Source organism: Pongo abelii, chromosome 13 (assembly GCF_028885655.2).
Source record: "Pongo abelii isolate AG06213 chromosome 13, NHGRI_mPonAbe1-v2.0_pri, whole genome shotgun sequence".
In the NCBI taxonomy this organism is placed as follows: Eukaryota; Metazoa; Chordata; class Mammalia; order Primates; family Hominidae; genus Pongo; species Pongo abelii.
This window is the reverse complement of record NC_071998.2, coordinates 65,214,799-65,228,874: the sequence shown is the minus strand read 5'-3', so window position 1 is coordinate 65,228,874 and position 14,076 is coordinate 65,214,799. Positions and strand designations below refer to the sequence as shown.

Sequence of the window (14,076 nt, the reverse complement as noted above, 5' to 3'; positions counted from 1 at the left end):
AATTATACCTATGTTGCCTGCTAATTCCTATGTGGAGTTTATGATTATAGAAAATAAGTCAGGAGAGAAACAGATAGTTATCTGAACTGTACCATTTTTTTTTAATGCTTCAGGGAAAATTGGTGTACTATTTTACATTTCTGTTTGTCTGATATGGTGTTTCAGGGGTATTTTTTTATCTTAGTGAGTTCCAATATCACATTCTTTTTTTTTCTTTTTTTTTTCTTTTGAGACGGAGTCTTGCTCTGTCACCCAGGCTGGAGTGCAGTGGTGAGATCTCGGCTTACTGCAACCTTTGCCTCCCAGGTTCAAGCAATTCTCTTGCCTTAGCCTCCGGAGTAGCTGGGATTACAGGTGCCTGCCACCACACCCAGCTAATTTTTGTATTTTTAGCAGAGACAGGGTTTCACCATGTTGGCCAGGCTGGTCTTGAACTCCTGACCTCAAGTGATCCACCTGCCTCGGCCTCCCAAAGTGTCAGGATTACAGGCGTGAGCCACTGCACCCGGCCCGATATCATATTCTTAGTAGTTTGTCAACAACTCACTAAATAGCAGTAGTCGGACTGGATTACAGGATCCCTTGCTCCATCCAGTGTTTCTTTGCACCCTGCTGTGCCTCCTGAAATGAAATCGTAGCTATACAGATCCACTGCAGTATTGAATTTTATTTATTTATTTATTTATTTTGAGACGGAGCCTCCCTCTGTCGCCCAGGCTGGAGTGCAGTGGTGCGATTTCGGCTCACTGCAAGCTCCGCCTCCCGGGTTCATGCCATTCTCCTGCCTCAGCCTCCCGAGTAGCTGGGACTACAGGCGCCCGCAACCATGCCCGGCTAATTTTTTGTATTTTTAGTAAAGACGGGGTTTCACTGTTTTAGCCAGGATGGTCTCGATCTCCTGACCTCCGTGATCCATCCGCCTTGGGCTCCCAAAGTGCTGGGATTACAGGCATGAGCCACCGCGCCCAGCCTGCAGTATTGTTTTAAAATGTCTTGGTGTTTTCTCATGGTATTTTAGGGTTATTGAAAGCTAGAAAAAGTGCTTTCTGTTTTTTTTGACTTCTAGTTGGAGTTTCAAGTGACAATTTAGCATTATCAAATGAATTAAATTATATTTGTATAGCATTGTTTAAATAATTCATTACTGATGATAACTTAAGTCTCTGAAATCTGCGAGTGATTTAAGGTTTGGCAGGTTTTAGATTACTCTTTCAGTGAATGGTTTGTGTATTTAAGAAGATCATATTGATGGGATTCTTTGGTTGTACCTCGTTTTTAAAGTTTCTTTCTTCCTTCTTTTAGATCTGTATTTCAGAACCTGGGAAGTTTACTCAAAAGGTGAAGGTATGGATTAGTGAGTACTGGAACTTAACAGAAACTGTGGCCATTGGCCTGTTTTCAGTTGGCTTCGTCCTTCGATGGGGTGACCCTCCTTTTCACACAGCGGGAAGACTGATCTACTGCATAGACATCATATTCTGGTTCTCACGGCTCCTGGACTTCTTTGCTGTGAATCAACATGCAGGTCCATATGTGACCATGATTGCAAAAATGGTGAGTACAGTCTAGTTTTATATCCTGGTATTCTTTTTTAAAATTATTTTTAGCCGGGCGTGGTGGCTCACACCTGTAATCCCAGCACTTTGGGAGGCCAAGGCGGGCGGATCACAAAGTCAGGAGATCAAGACCATCCTGGCTAACAGGGTGAAACCCCATCTCTACTAAAAATACAAAAAATTAGCCGGGCATGGTGGTGGGCACCTGTAGTCCCAGCTACTCAGGAGGCTGAGGTGGGAGAATAGCGTGAACCCGGGAGGCAGAGCTTGCAGTGAGCCGAGATTGCACCGCTGTACCCCAGCCTGAGCGACAGAGCAAGACTCCATCTCAAAAAAAAAAAAAGTTTTTAAAAGAATTCTTGTGGGTACATAAGTAAGTGTATGTATTTATGGGGTATATGGAATATTTTGATATAGGCATACATAATAATCACATCAGGGTAAACGGGGTATTCATCACCTCGAGCACTAATCCTTTGTGTTACAAACAAGTCACTTATACTCTTTTAGTTATTTTAAAATGTACAATTAATTATTATTAAATATAGTCCCCCTGTTGTTCTAGTGTTCTTTGTAAAGATGCTATGTTGTGCAGGCTAGATTTGAACTGTTGGGCTCAAGGGATCCTCCCATCTCAGCGTCCTGAGTAGCTGGGACTATAGGCATGCACCACCATGCCTGGCTTCTTTTTAATGGCTCTTCATGGTTTATATCGGATAGTTTAACTTTCGAAATTATTATTATTATTATCATCATTATGTGAGACAGGGTCTCGCTCTGTCACCTAGGCTGGAGTGCAGTGGTGCGATCACGGCTCACTGCAACCTCACCCTCCTAGGCTCAAGAAATCCTCAACCACCTGAGTAACTGGGACCACAGGCACACACCATCATGCCAAGCTAATTATTTTTTATTATTTATATAGACAGGGTCCCACTATGTTGCCCAGGCTGGTCTCAAACTCCTGAGCTCAAATGATCCTCCTGCCTCAGCCTCCCAAAGTGCTGGGATTACAGGTATGAGCCATTGTGCCTCGCTATTTTGGAATTATTTATAGAAGCACAGCGAGCAAGATCATGTCACCACTGCCTTCCATATAACCACAAACTAGTATTAGCAAATGAACTTGGATAGTATATTGCATAGTTAGTTGGTTGGGACACTCAGCTTACCCTTTTGATTAGGACCAGATGGTATGGGATTGAGTCAAATCTGTCTCTGAGCACAATAATTCCCGAGGACCAGATTCATGTGAGGCTACCACCAATGATATTTTCTGCTAAAATATCCGTTTATTCTTGTATCACTCACTGACTCTCCCCTACCATCACACTCTTAGATCGTGCTTACTATAGGCCACACACTGTTCTAGGTAATTAGTATGTATTAACTCGTTTAATCTTAGTAACAACTTTAGGAAATAGGTAGTGTTATTATACATATTTACATACAAGGAAATGGAGGTTAAGCAAATTCCTCAAAGGAATATATGGGGAGCCAGGATTCAAAATTGGGCCACCTAGCTCCAGTCTGTCATCTGAGCTTGCCATACAGTTGTGTCAGCTTTTTCTTTTTTTCTTTTTCTTTTTTTTTCTGAGATGGAGTCTTGCTCTGTTGTCCAGGCTGGAGTGCAGTGGCGCAATCTCTGCTCACTGCAACCTCCACTTCCTGCATTCAAGTGATTCTCCTGCCTCAGCTTCCCGAGTAGCCTATAGTAGGGACTACAGGCACTTGCCACCATGCCAGGCTAATTTTTTATTTTTTAGTAGAGACGGGGTTTCACCATGTTGGCCAAGCTAGTCTCAAACTCTTGACCTAAAGTGATCTGCTCGCTTCGGCCTCCCAAAGTGCTGGGATTACAGGTGTGAGCTACTGAGCCTGGCCGGCTTTTTCCATCTGGCTGTTCACAAGGACCTAAGACCTACGCTTTAATAAGTACAGTGTCTCAAGATCATCTTTGACTTTTCCTTCTAGAATACTTACTGGCAGGGAAGGGGCAAGTTCTGGAGATTGAAGGGTAGTGCTAAGACAAACAAACAAAGAGGACAGAAAAGAGACAACCTCCAGGACTCCAAAGATTTTTCCTATTTGACATTTTTCTCTTAGACTAGAAATGTTTTCTCTTGTCTTGGTGACATTAGTCTTTATGAGATAGGCTATGCCGAGATAATCAATATATTTCAATGACTTCGCACAAGGGTATTTCTCCCTAATGCAAGGTTTGGTGAGTGCTCATGGGGGTTGTCCTCTGTGCAGTGACTCAGGAATCTGGGATCCCTTTGTCTTGTGACATAGCTACGTGAACATTTAGCTCCTAAGGTCTATGGTAGGGAGTGAGAGGGATGGAGAAAGTCTAATGGCTTTTAACTGCTCTGGACAAGAAGTGCCCAAGTCACCATCAAACCACAGCCCACTGGCTGGAATAGGTTTCACAGCCCCAGCCTAATGGAAGGAAAGCTAAGAGATGTAGAGTAGCTCTTGAAATAATGATGGGAATTGTGGTGAATGCTCTCTCTGTTACAGTAAACTAAAGGACTGAGTTGATGTACATTTAGTAGATAGAATTAAACTGGCTTGATCAGTTTCTTAGACTCTAATCAATTCCTGAAGACAATTCTGGGAATAAGGAGCCATTGGACTAATTCAACAATACCCTATTTTTTCTTTTTTAATTTTCCTAACCTCTGGTCCAACTAGGGGCAAACTTAGATATTAGCTAATCAAAAAGTGTTCACAATTCATTACTGCTTAAACAAAGAAGCACAGATTCTCTCCTCTCAGCACATTTATATTATTCCATAGACCAAGTTGACTTGAAATGCATACTGTGTGAGAAAACGAGAGTTTAGCCAAAGAAAGTCTAGCTGTTCCTGCACAAGGGTGTTTTAGTCAATGACTAGACAATCTTATTATTTGCAGGTATAATTATGATGGCTGCTGGTGTTTGGTTTCTTTTGAACTTCAAATCTGTGGTAAAATTCTGGTTGTACTATGCTCTTTTGCAGACAGCAAACATGTTCTATATTGTGATCATCATGGCCATAGTCCTGCTGAGCTTTGGAGTGGCACGCAAGGCCATCCTTTCGCCAAAGGAGCCACCATCTTGGAGTCTAGCTCGAGATATTGTATTTGAGCCATACTGGATGATATACGGAGAAGTCTATGCTGGAGACATAGATGGTGTGTATGGGATTTTACCATCATGCAGAAATTGTGCCTTCATAGTTAACAAGAGTAAAATAAATCTGAAAAACAATCATCTAAATCTTAAAAATGTTTGAATTTATGGTATTCTGTGCAGTTAATGTGCTAAATGTTTGTCTAGAGTGGCAGGACTGTGATTCATCTTATCTTTCATTCTTTTAAAATTCTTTATTTGTAGTTTGTTCAAGCCAGCCATCCTGCCCTCCTGGTTCTTTTCTTACTCCATTCTTGCAAGCTGTCTACCTCTTCGTGCAATATATCATCATGGTGAACCTGTTGATTGCTTTCTTCAAGTAGGTTATTTCAATTAAATATGATTATTTAAATAAGAAATGTGGGCAGATATGTTGAGTAGATTCACATGTACTTTGAGTATGTAACCTTTGATTTTTGTGTGTTCTATGTTTTATTATTATTGTTTTGAAATATGCACATAAAACTATTGGTAAGAAGGACACGGAGCATGGGAAACGGTGAAATAATAAATGGGGTCATCCATCTTTATCTGTGGAGTACTTGTTCCAGGACCCCCTGCAGATACCAAACTCTATGGGTGCTCCAGTCCCTTATAGAAAATGGTGTAGTATTTCATATAACCTAGGCACATCCTCCTGTATACTTTAAAACATCTCTAAATTCTCTATAATACCTAATATAGTATTAATGCAATGTAAATGGTTGCTATACTGTATTGTTGAGGGAATAATGACAAAGATAAAATGTCTCTGCATGTTCAGCATAGACACAATCATCCTTTTCTTTTCCCCAAATATTTTCAATCTGTGGTTGTTTGAATCCACAGATGTAGAACCCACAGATACGGAGAACTGACTGTGGGGGGAAAGTACAATGTAACAACATCAAAATGCAAGGAGATCTTGAGTTGTGATTAGGCAGTAAGTTCAAATTATGAAAGGATAGCAAGTGATGGAATTGCAAGTTGGCTAAGGAGTTCTTGATATTCTTTGTTCACTTGCTGCCAGGTTCCCCGTTCTCTGTTTTCTCTCTTTCTCTCTCTCTCTTTCTTCCTTTCCTCTCCTTTCCTTTCCTCTCCTCTCCTCTCCTTTCCTTTCCTTTTCTTTTCCTTTCTTTCTTTTTCTTCTTTTTTTTTGAGATAGAGTCTTGCTCTGTTAGCCAAGCTGGAGTGCAGTGGGTGTGACCCCAGCTCACCGCAACCTCTGCCTCCTGGGTTCAAGCAATTCTCCTGCCTCAGCCTCCCAAGTATATGGGATTACAGGCGCCTGCCACCACACCTGGCTAATTTTTGTATTTTTAGTAGAGATGGGGTTTCACCATGTTGACCAGGCTGGTCTAAAATTCCTGACCTCAAGTGATCCACCTGCCTCTGCCTCCCTAAGTGCTGGGATTATAGGAGTGAGCCACGGTGTCAGGCCCTCTGTTTTCTTCTCTGTCACTTCTCACTACTTCTCAATCTTCTTTTCTGGATCATCTTCTCCCCAACCTTTTAACATTGGAATGTCCCTGAACCCGGACCTGCCTTTTCCTTTATTTATGCTTTTTGTGATCTCTTTCAGTTTCCTGTATATCCTGAGCACACCCAATTTATATCCCCAGCCAAGCTCTCTTTCTTAAACTCCAGCCATGGAGATCCAACTGGCCCCTTCCTTCACCAGTTAGAAGTTTCTAAAATTTAAAATACCCAAACTCTTCATCTCCCCTCTTTCCCAACATACTTTTATTTATAATATTTAATGTAGTCTTTCCCAAATCTGCGAGGAAGAACATGAGTTTTTGTTGATGTTCCAGCTTTTCAGTTGTTTACACCAAAAACTAAGTAGTCATTCTTACTTTTTCTCTACTCTACACCATGATTCTGTACGTGGAGTCATTCTTAATGTCTCTTGAACCTCTACCTCTAAACTCTCAGGAACTTCTATTAACTCAACCTTCAAATAGATAACTGATTTAACGACCTCTCACTACCCCACTGTTACCACAGAGTCTCTAATTTATCTCTCTGTTTCTGTCTTTGACTCCCTATATTCTTTTCTCAACACAGTAGTCCAAATGACCCTTTAAAAGCAGACATCAGAGGATATTACTCTTCTGCTCCAAACTCTTCAGTGCCTCCCATTTTACTTCTGGGTAAAAGTTTAAGTCACTACAATGACTTATATGGCCCCATGTGAGTTGGCTTTCCTGTCACTTCTTTTTTTTTTGAGACGGAGTTTCACTTTTGTCACCCAGGCTAGAGTGCAATGGCACGATCTCAGCTCACTGCAACCTCTGCCTCCCAGGTTCAAGCAGGTGTCCTACCTCAGCCTCCCGAGTAGCTGGGATTGCAGGTGTGTGCCACACACCTGGCTAATTTTTGTATTTTTAGTAGAGACAGGGTTTCACCCTGTTGGCCAGGCTGGTCTCAAATTCCTGCACCCGCCTCGGCCTCCCAAAGTGCTGGGATTACAGGTGCGAGCCACCATGCCTGGCCCCTGTCACTTTTTTTCTTTTTTTTTTTGAGTCTCTCTCTGTTGCCCAGGCGGGACTGCAGTGGTGTTATCTCGGCTCATTGCAACCTTTGCCTCCCGGGTTCAAGTGATTCTTCTGCCTCAGCCTCCCAAGTAGCTGGGACTACAGGTGCATGCCACTATACCCGGCTAATTTTTGTATTTTTAGTAGAGACAGGGTTTCACCATATTGGCCAGGCTGGTCTTGAACTCTTGACCTTGTGATCCACCTGCCTTGGCCTCCCAAAGTGCTGGGATTACAGGTATGAGCCACTGCACCCAGCCGTCACTTCTTAAATCGTGCATCACACTAGTCTTCCCCTGACCCATTCTCTCCAACCACAGTGGCCCCTCAGTTTTTCAGACCACACAGGTGCCTTTGCACTTGCTATTCCCTCTGCCTAGAATGCTCTTCCTGCAGCTACCAGTATGGGCCACTTCCTCACCTCTTCTCGTCTTGCTCAGAAGCAAGCAATTTACCTCAAACACTGAAAAGAGTGCCTGACACATATTTGTTTCCTAGACAAAAGAAACCAAGTGAAGTAATGGGAAGAAACTCATATTTTCTAGATGCCTCTTAACTGTCAGGCACTGTGCTAGGTATTTGATTCCTTGCTTATCTTACTGAAGAGGAAAAGATAAGAAAAGGGAAAATCAATTTATGCAGTATGAGTAACGAAAGTAGGGAAGACAAGGGTTGAGAGTCAGCAAAGTAAATCAAAATTCTTAAAAAAAAAGTGACTGCTGTGTTGTTACCTATACATGGGGAAGACATACCTTCCTGCTTTTTATATGATAGTCATCATGTCTCTTAGCCCAACCATTTTAGGAACTTGGAATATTTGCTGGTGTTTAGTTATAATAGCTATTTTTATATATCAAATAATAAAAGGGTCTGAGTTTTTTGTGGGGGCATGGGGAGAGATAGGGATTCACTCTGTCACTCAGGCTGGAGTGGTGCAGTGGTGTGATCTCAGTTCACTGCAACCTCTGCCTCCCTGGTTCAAGCAATCGTCCCACCTCAACCTCCCGAGTAGCGGGGATCACAGATGCATGCCACTATGTCCAGCTAAATTTTGTATTTTTGGTAGAGACGGGGTTTCGCCATGTTGCCCAGGCTGGTAGTCTGAGATTTTTGTTTATTAAAAATGTCCAGTGTCTCACTGCCCATTTGCTCTCAGGGGAAAGGCTCACACCCCGCATCTTAGCCCTAGGAAGGTAAATGGGGGCTGTTGATGGGATGGCGTGATGCTCCTGCTGTGGGTGTCTCCAAGAGGCTCTTTGGACTCTTTGGGAAGGAGTGTCGCCCGGTCAGGTGGTGCGCTCCCAGTCACTAGGGGTGTATACTCGAGGTTGGGTGAACACCTGCTGCTCATGGTACCCAGTGAGTCTTGCCCAAGCAGGCAGCTGGGCAGAGGCCCTTCTGGGTCTTGGAGTCCAAAGAACTGCAGAGCAGCCCAAGGGGTGTGGGTCAATTTTGAGTGAGAGCCAAGTCTGGGAGCCCGTGTGCATCATGTTTGGGTCTGGTTGGCTTGGCCACCACTGAAAGAAGCGATAAGTACGGGCTCCTGGTACCTGCAGATCTCCTGCAAACGGCCCAGAGAACAGCCTTGAAGCCACCTTTCCCCTCCAGGGGACCGAACCTGTCCCTAATGCTGCAGTGGCGTCCAGGGATCAGTGGAACATTGCTTTGAGAACTCTCCTGCTTGTTATGGAGGCAGCACAAAGCTGGTGCCCCCTGAGCCAACATGGCACTGGGATGGCTTTTTAGGACAGAACTCTGTTGGTGACAGTCACATCTCAAACATAATAGCTGATTTGAAAAGCCAGCAGCAGCAAAGCCATATACCTGAGTATAGGTGGCAGTTGCAGAGAGCCATGGGCTGGAGAGGGTCAGATGGGGCCTCTCACAGGGGGATCCTGTGGGAGCTGCAGCTCAGAGTGACTCCCAGCTCTGTCACTAGCAGGGCGACTCCTTCCTTCTGGAGCCTTAGCTCTGAAAAGCCCCTGGTGGGGGTGCCCTTTCAGATGCCCCCTTTCCATTTCAAAGGCTCTGATTCTTGATCTTGAAGCCAAATGCGGCACCGACACTTGGCTTCAGTTTCCACTGGGACAGATGGAGTTCTCCTTTCTAGCCCCAGCCTAGGCGGCCAAGCCCATCCTGGCATCAGAACATGCTGAGCACATTTTGTAGGGTGGTTACCTTTTTATCCAAGTTACTAGCTACACATCAGTGTTTAAAGAGAAAAGAGTGACCTTTCATTTTTTTTTTTCTTGAAACTTGAGGAAACAGGATACATAACTACTGATTTGTTTTTTCTTAAAGAAAACTAAATGCACCACTGCAGAGTGCTAGAGGTGTGTATTTTTCACACTGTCGGGGGAAAGTATTTGTGCTGCTTTTTGGAGATGGACTGGGATGTCTGGTTTCTGTCCCCAGGCCTGGCAGCTGCGTCTATTTTCTGTAGAAGGTGCCACAGTGAGACCTGGAGCCACCCCTTCCTGCCCTGACACTGTTTAGAGCTGGGAGCCTATGGACTCTCGGCCTGTTTCTACCTTCTATTCAACCACTCTGATGTGGGGAGGCAAAAAGAAATATAACTTTTTGATAGTGTGGTAGAAACATTGATTTGAACTATTTTAGTAGAAGGAGTAGCAAATAAGACTGTGATAGTGTATACTTTGAGCTAGATAAATAAAGGCCTCTTTGTGAGCCTCCTGGCCAACAACAACAACAAATGTCCAGCATCAAAAAAGAAGTTGAGAAATCCTCGCATAGGACAAATTTCTCACGTTAGAGATGAACACACTGAAGACCATACAAAGTGACCAACCCCAGACCTGACTACTTGTCCAGGAGCCGGTTACAGACAATTCTTTATAAAATAATTGAAAAAAACAAAAACAAACAAACAAACCAACCCCCCAAAATTAAATACACTGTTAAGGTCGCCATCTGCTGGTGGAAGGCTGTTGTCACGTTGGAGTGAAACTGCTATTAATAGCATGTGCAACCCTAGAGTTTCCCACTCATTGACCGGGCCCCAAATATGTGCATTTCTGACATGTTCTCAGGTGATGCTGCTGCTGCTGGTTCAGAAAACATGCTTGAGAACTACTGGTATAACCCAGTCATCTATGTTTCAATCACCTTCTGTACGGATTCTGAGAAACATCTATTCTTACCCAAAGATGGCTTTCTCCAGGATGATCCTGGTTCCTTTTCTTTATCACTGTTGAAGTTTAGGGTTGTCTGTGTTTTTATTTGCTAGATTTGGCTGCCTTCCTCAAGTTCTACTCTGCTATCTTTCTCTAAAGAAACTAAAATTTTGACACTGCAAGAAGAAGAATTGTTTTAAAAAGAAACTAAATTTTGTTAGTCTATGCAAAATATTAAGGTGGACATCTTATTGTTTTCCTCTTATATCATATTATATACTTAAAGTTAAGTAGTTAAGGATGGTGCATTGTTTCAGAATAACTGTACCTCCAATCATTACCCCCATGGCAAGTTCTATAATATCAACATTCACCATCCTATCTCCATGTTACAACTACAAAGTGACCTACCAATAAGGAGTTACTTTTATTGTAAAGTTAATCTAAATAATTTGTCTGGATTTTAATAGAAGCTCTGCTTTTTGATTTAAGATGAATTGATTCTTCTTCAATTTCTTCACTAACACTGTTCGTTTGCGTGTTTTAACTGGGATTTTTCTAGCAGTTCTCACATTTGACATTAGGTAGATGATACAGAGGAACGTTAAAGCTGTTTCCCATAAACGATGAATTATGGACTGAAAAAGAGCTTCTTATGTGAGAAGAGATGGTGACTTGAGAATAGTGTTGAGTTCCAGAATGGATTTTCTGTTCGTTACACTGAAAATGTTGGCATTTTCTTTTCTCTGATTGTAATGTCTGCCTTTTGCTTGTTATTCTGATTAGCATGTTTCATTGTAGAAGGTAGCTAATATATTTGTTTGATGGAAGAAGAATCGTAAACACATGGATAGTATTTGTGTTGGGTAACTGCTGGTAATGTCAGGTGAGCCAATCATAAATGTTGGAAAATATAGAATCTGTTACCTTTCAAGTCTTCATATTAAAACATTGTCCCTCTCTTACTTCATCTTACAGCAACGTTTACTTAGATATGGAATCCATTTCAAATAACCTGTGGAAATATAACCGCTATCGCTACATCATGACCTACCATGAGAAGCCCTGGCTGCCCCCACCTCTCATCCTGCTGAGCCACGTGGGCCTTCTCCTCCGCCGCCTGTGCTGTCATCGAGCTCCTCACGATCAAGAAGAGGGTGACGTTGGATTAAGTAAGTTGTTCTATGTGAGGCAGCAGAAAGAGAGCAAAAAGTAGGATTCAAGACAAAGATGCAGTGGAGTATCATAAGTCCAGGGCACTGTGGGGCTCTGGGAGTTCCCTGACAATAGATATCAGCTGATGTTCTGGGTCTAAGTAAATATATTGACCTCATTATGAGGTCGCAATGCCTTTTGCCAAGATGAACAGATACTTAGAAAGGAATAGGTAGGAAGAGAGTCTCTGCTTGATTGTGTAAAGGCTTTATGTCACATGGAAAACCTCTGTTTTCTCTGCTGACTGGAGAACTCATCAGAATAACTCCTAGAGAGTAGTCATGTGACATGTACTGTTCTCTTTGTTGTGGAAGATGGAATTCAGAGAGAATGGAGTTACAGAAGGCCTTAGGGTCTAAGGGAAAAGATAAGCAAAGCTGGGCTTAACTTATTAACCAGAGTCACGATCCTCTGGTTCTCTAATCTCCTGAGCATGGAAGTGATTCTGAAATGGATGTTTCTTATTTTCAAGCACCTCAACTCAGAAACTGGGTGTGGTAGTGCATGCCTGTAGTCCTAGCTCAGGAGGCTGAGGCACAAGAATTGCTTGAGCTCAGAATATTAAAGCTGGGGTGCACCACGATCATGCCTGTGAATAGCCACTTCAGCCTGGGCAACATTGTGAGTCAGGATGCGGAAACAGGGGTTCTCACTTGTGTTTTTTCAAAGCATAAGCTTATATATTTTGAGGTTTTCTTATTCATCTCGTTTAGCCAGATCTTCACTGCATGATATGACTGTCGTACTAATTGTTGTCAGAGAACATTGCGTTTGGTGGTTTTACAGATCTTCTGTAGTTCCTGTCAAACAATTCCACAATTGGTACCAGGCCCATTTCTAGATAGTTCCCAGAAATACAGGAAGCAGAGGGCATAAATGCACAATCCTTTTCCCAATTCCTAAATCTAAAATACCTCTGAAAACTGAAAGCCTTTTTTCTTCATAAATTGAGGAAAGACTCATTTGGCCAAAAAAGGCTGATGAGAATTGATGTGAAGCCATTTATTCTCTTTATTTCTTGTAGTATGAATATTCATTGATGTTGCTGCAGAAAATAGTAATATGTTTGATTTTAGGGATTGCTTTAATCTTAACTAGGGATTTCACTTCATTTATGATATATTCACTATATTAACTTTCTGAAACTAGAAAAGAACAGTTCTGAATTCTAAAATACTCTGGACTCCGGGAGTTTCAGCTAAGGGACAGTGGGCTATTAATGTGTTTAGGTAGGTCCTTAGGGGGACAGGTCATCCCCTGCAATATATTATGGGGTTGACAGGGTGATATGCTTTTGCTGGTGGTAGGTGACTCTGTGAAGTATTTTTTCTCCTCCTAAGTCACTTTGAAGATTTTTTTTTTCTTTTTCATACCCCGCTCCCTGACCAAGAGATTCAGCCTTTGTACAAAAGCCAAAGCATAACTGAAGTTAACTTGAAGGCTTATAATTATACTGTGAATTTCAGGCTGCTAATAGAGAGACGTCCCAGGCTTTGGCTGCAGAACCATTGCAACCTAATAGCAGAGTGTGAATCGCTTGATAAATCCTGAAATTGACTAGCATTTGCCCAGACTTCCTAGTACCACATGAAAGAACGTTTCCTGGGTTCACCTTGGTCTGTGCTTATAGGAGGATTCATATAAAACTCAAGTAAAGTTTAAAATGAATTCACCCTGAGCTTTCTGGAACATTCTTGAATTTTCATAACATTGCTTCTAATCCTTTATATTGAGGATAAAGACATTTACAAAAGGGGCAGCAGTGCCACCTTGCGGACAATTACAGGAAAGCGCCACATACTGCAAGCTACACCTGTCATTGGAATTACTCTGGATTGTTTGCTCTCAGGGATCCACATAAGGTTCACATCATGACACCTGTAAAGTTTCTTGCTCATAGGAGATTCTTTAGTGAAAGAAGACATTAGAGTTGGGTAGGGGATGGGAGATACCGAATCTTTTCAGTGTCTGAAAATTTTTTCCTGCCATTTAAATCAGAAAGCACTGTATACCTGAGTTGTGAATACATTTTACAGCTGAATAATACTTTTAGCTATGTTTTCAATTTAAAATTAAGATTTTTTGGTCATTAATTTTATCAGAAAATAATGTAACAATTGCATTTTAAATAAATTCTGGAGAACCGTGTTAGTTCTTTTTCTCCTAATGTAAGCAAAACCATTCAAGAAAGAGAACTTTCCAATTTAATCCTTTTAGCAGCATCACTTCATTTATATATTTTCTAAGTGTTATAAACTTGCTTAAAAGATGGTATATTATTCTATTAGGCAGGAGTGAAAGCCAAGGTAATAGACCAAATGTGAATGCTGGAGTTTGATGAAGAATTGTGTTAGCCTTATAATATCACTTAGCGATGTGTCTATTTAATGAGTTATTTATAATTGTGTCAGAGAAGGTGTACAGCCGTGGCGGGCCATTGAATGGCAATAATAACATCTCATTCTTCAGTAGAAGGA

General features: G+C 42.0%; 1 protein-coding gene across 1 annotated transcript in view; it reads left to right on the top strand.

Moving 5' to 3' along the window:
• TRPM6 (transient receptor potential cation channel subfamily M member 6) overlaps positions 1-14,076 on the top strand; it is a 162,219-nt gene that overhangs the window by 98,790 nt on the left and 49,353 nt on the right. Inside the window, exons 21-24 of the mRNA XM_024252302.3 lie at positions 1,303-1,554; positions 4,562-4,736; positions 4,939-5,053; positions 11,363-11,556. Coding sequence (XP_024108070.3) covers positions 1,303-1,554; positions 4,562-4,736; positions 4,939-5,053; positions 11,363-11,556 — 736 coding nt within the window. The remainder of the gene's footprint in view (positions 1-1,302; positions 1,555-4,561; positions 4,737-4,938; positions 5,054-11,362; positions 11,557-14,076) is intronic.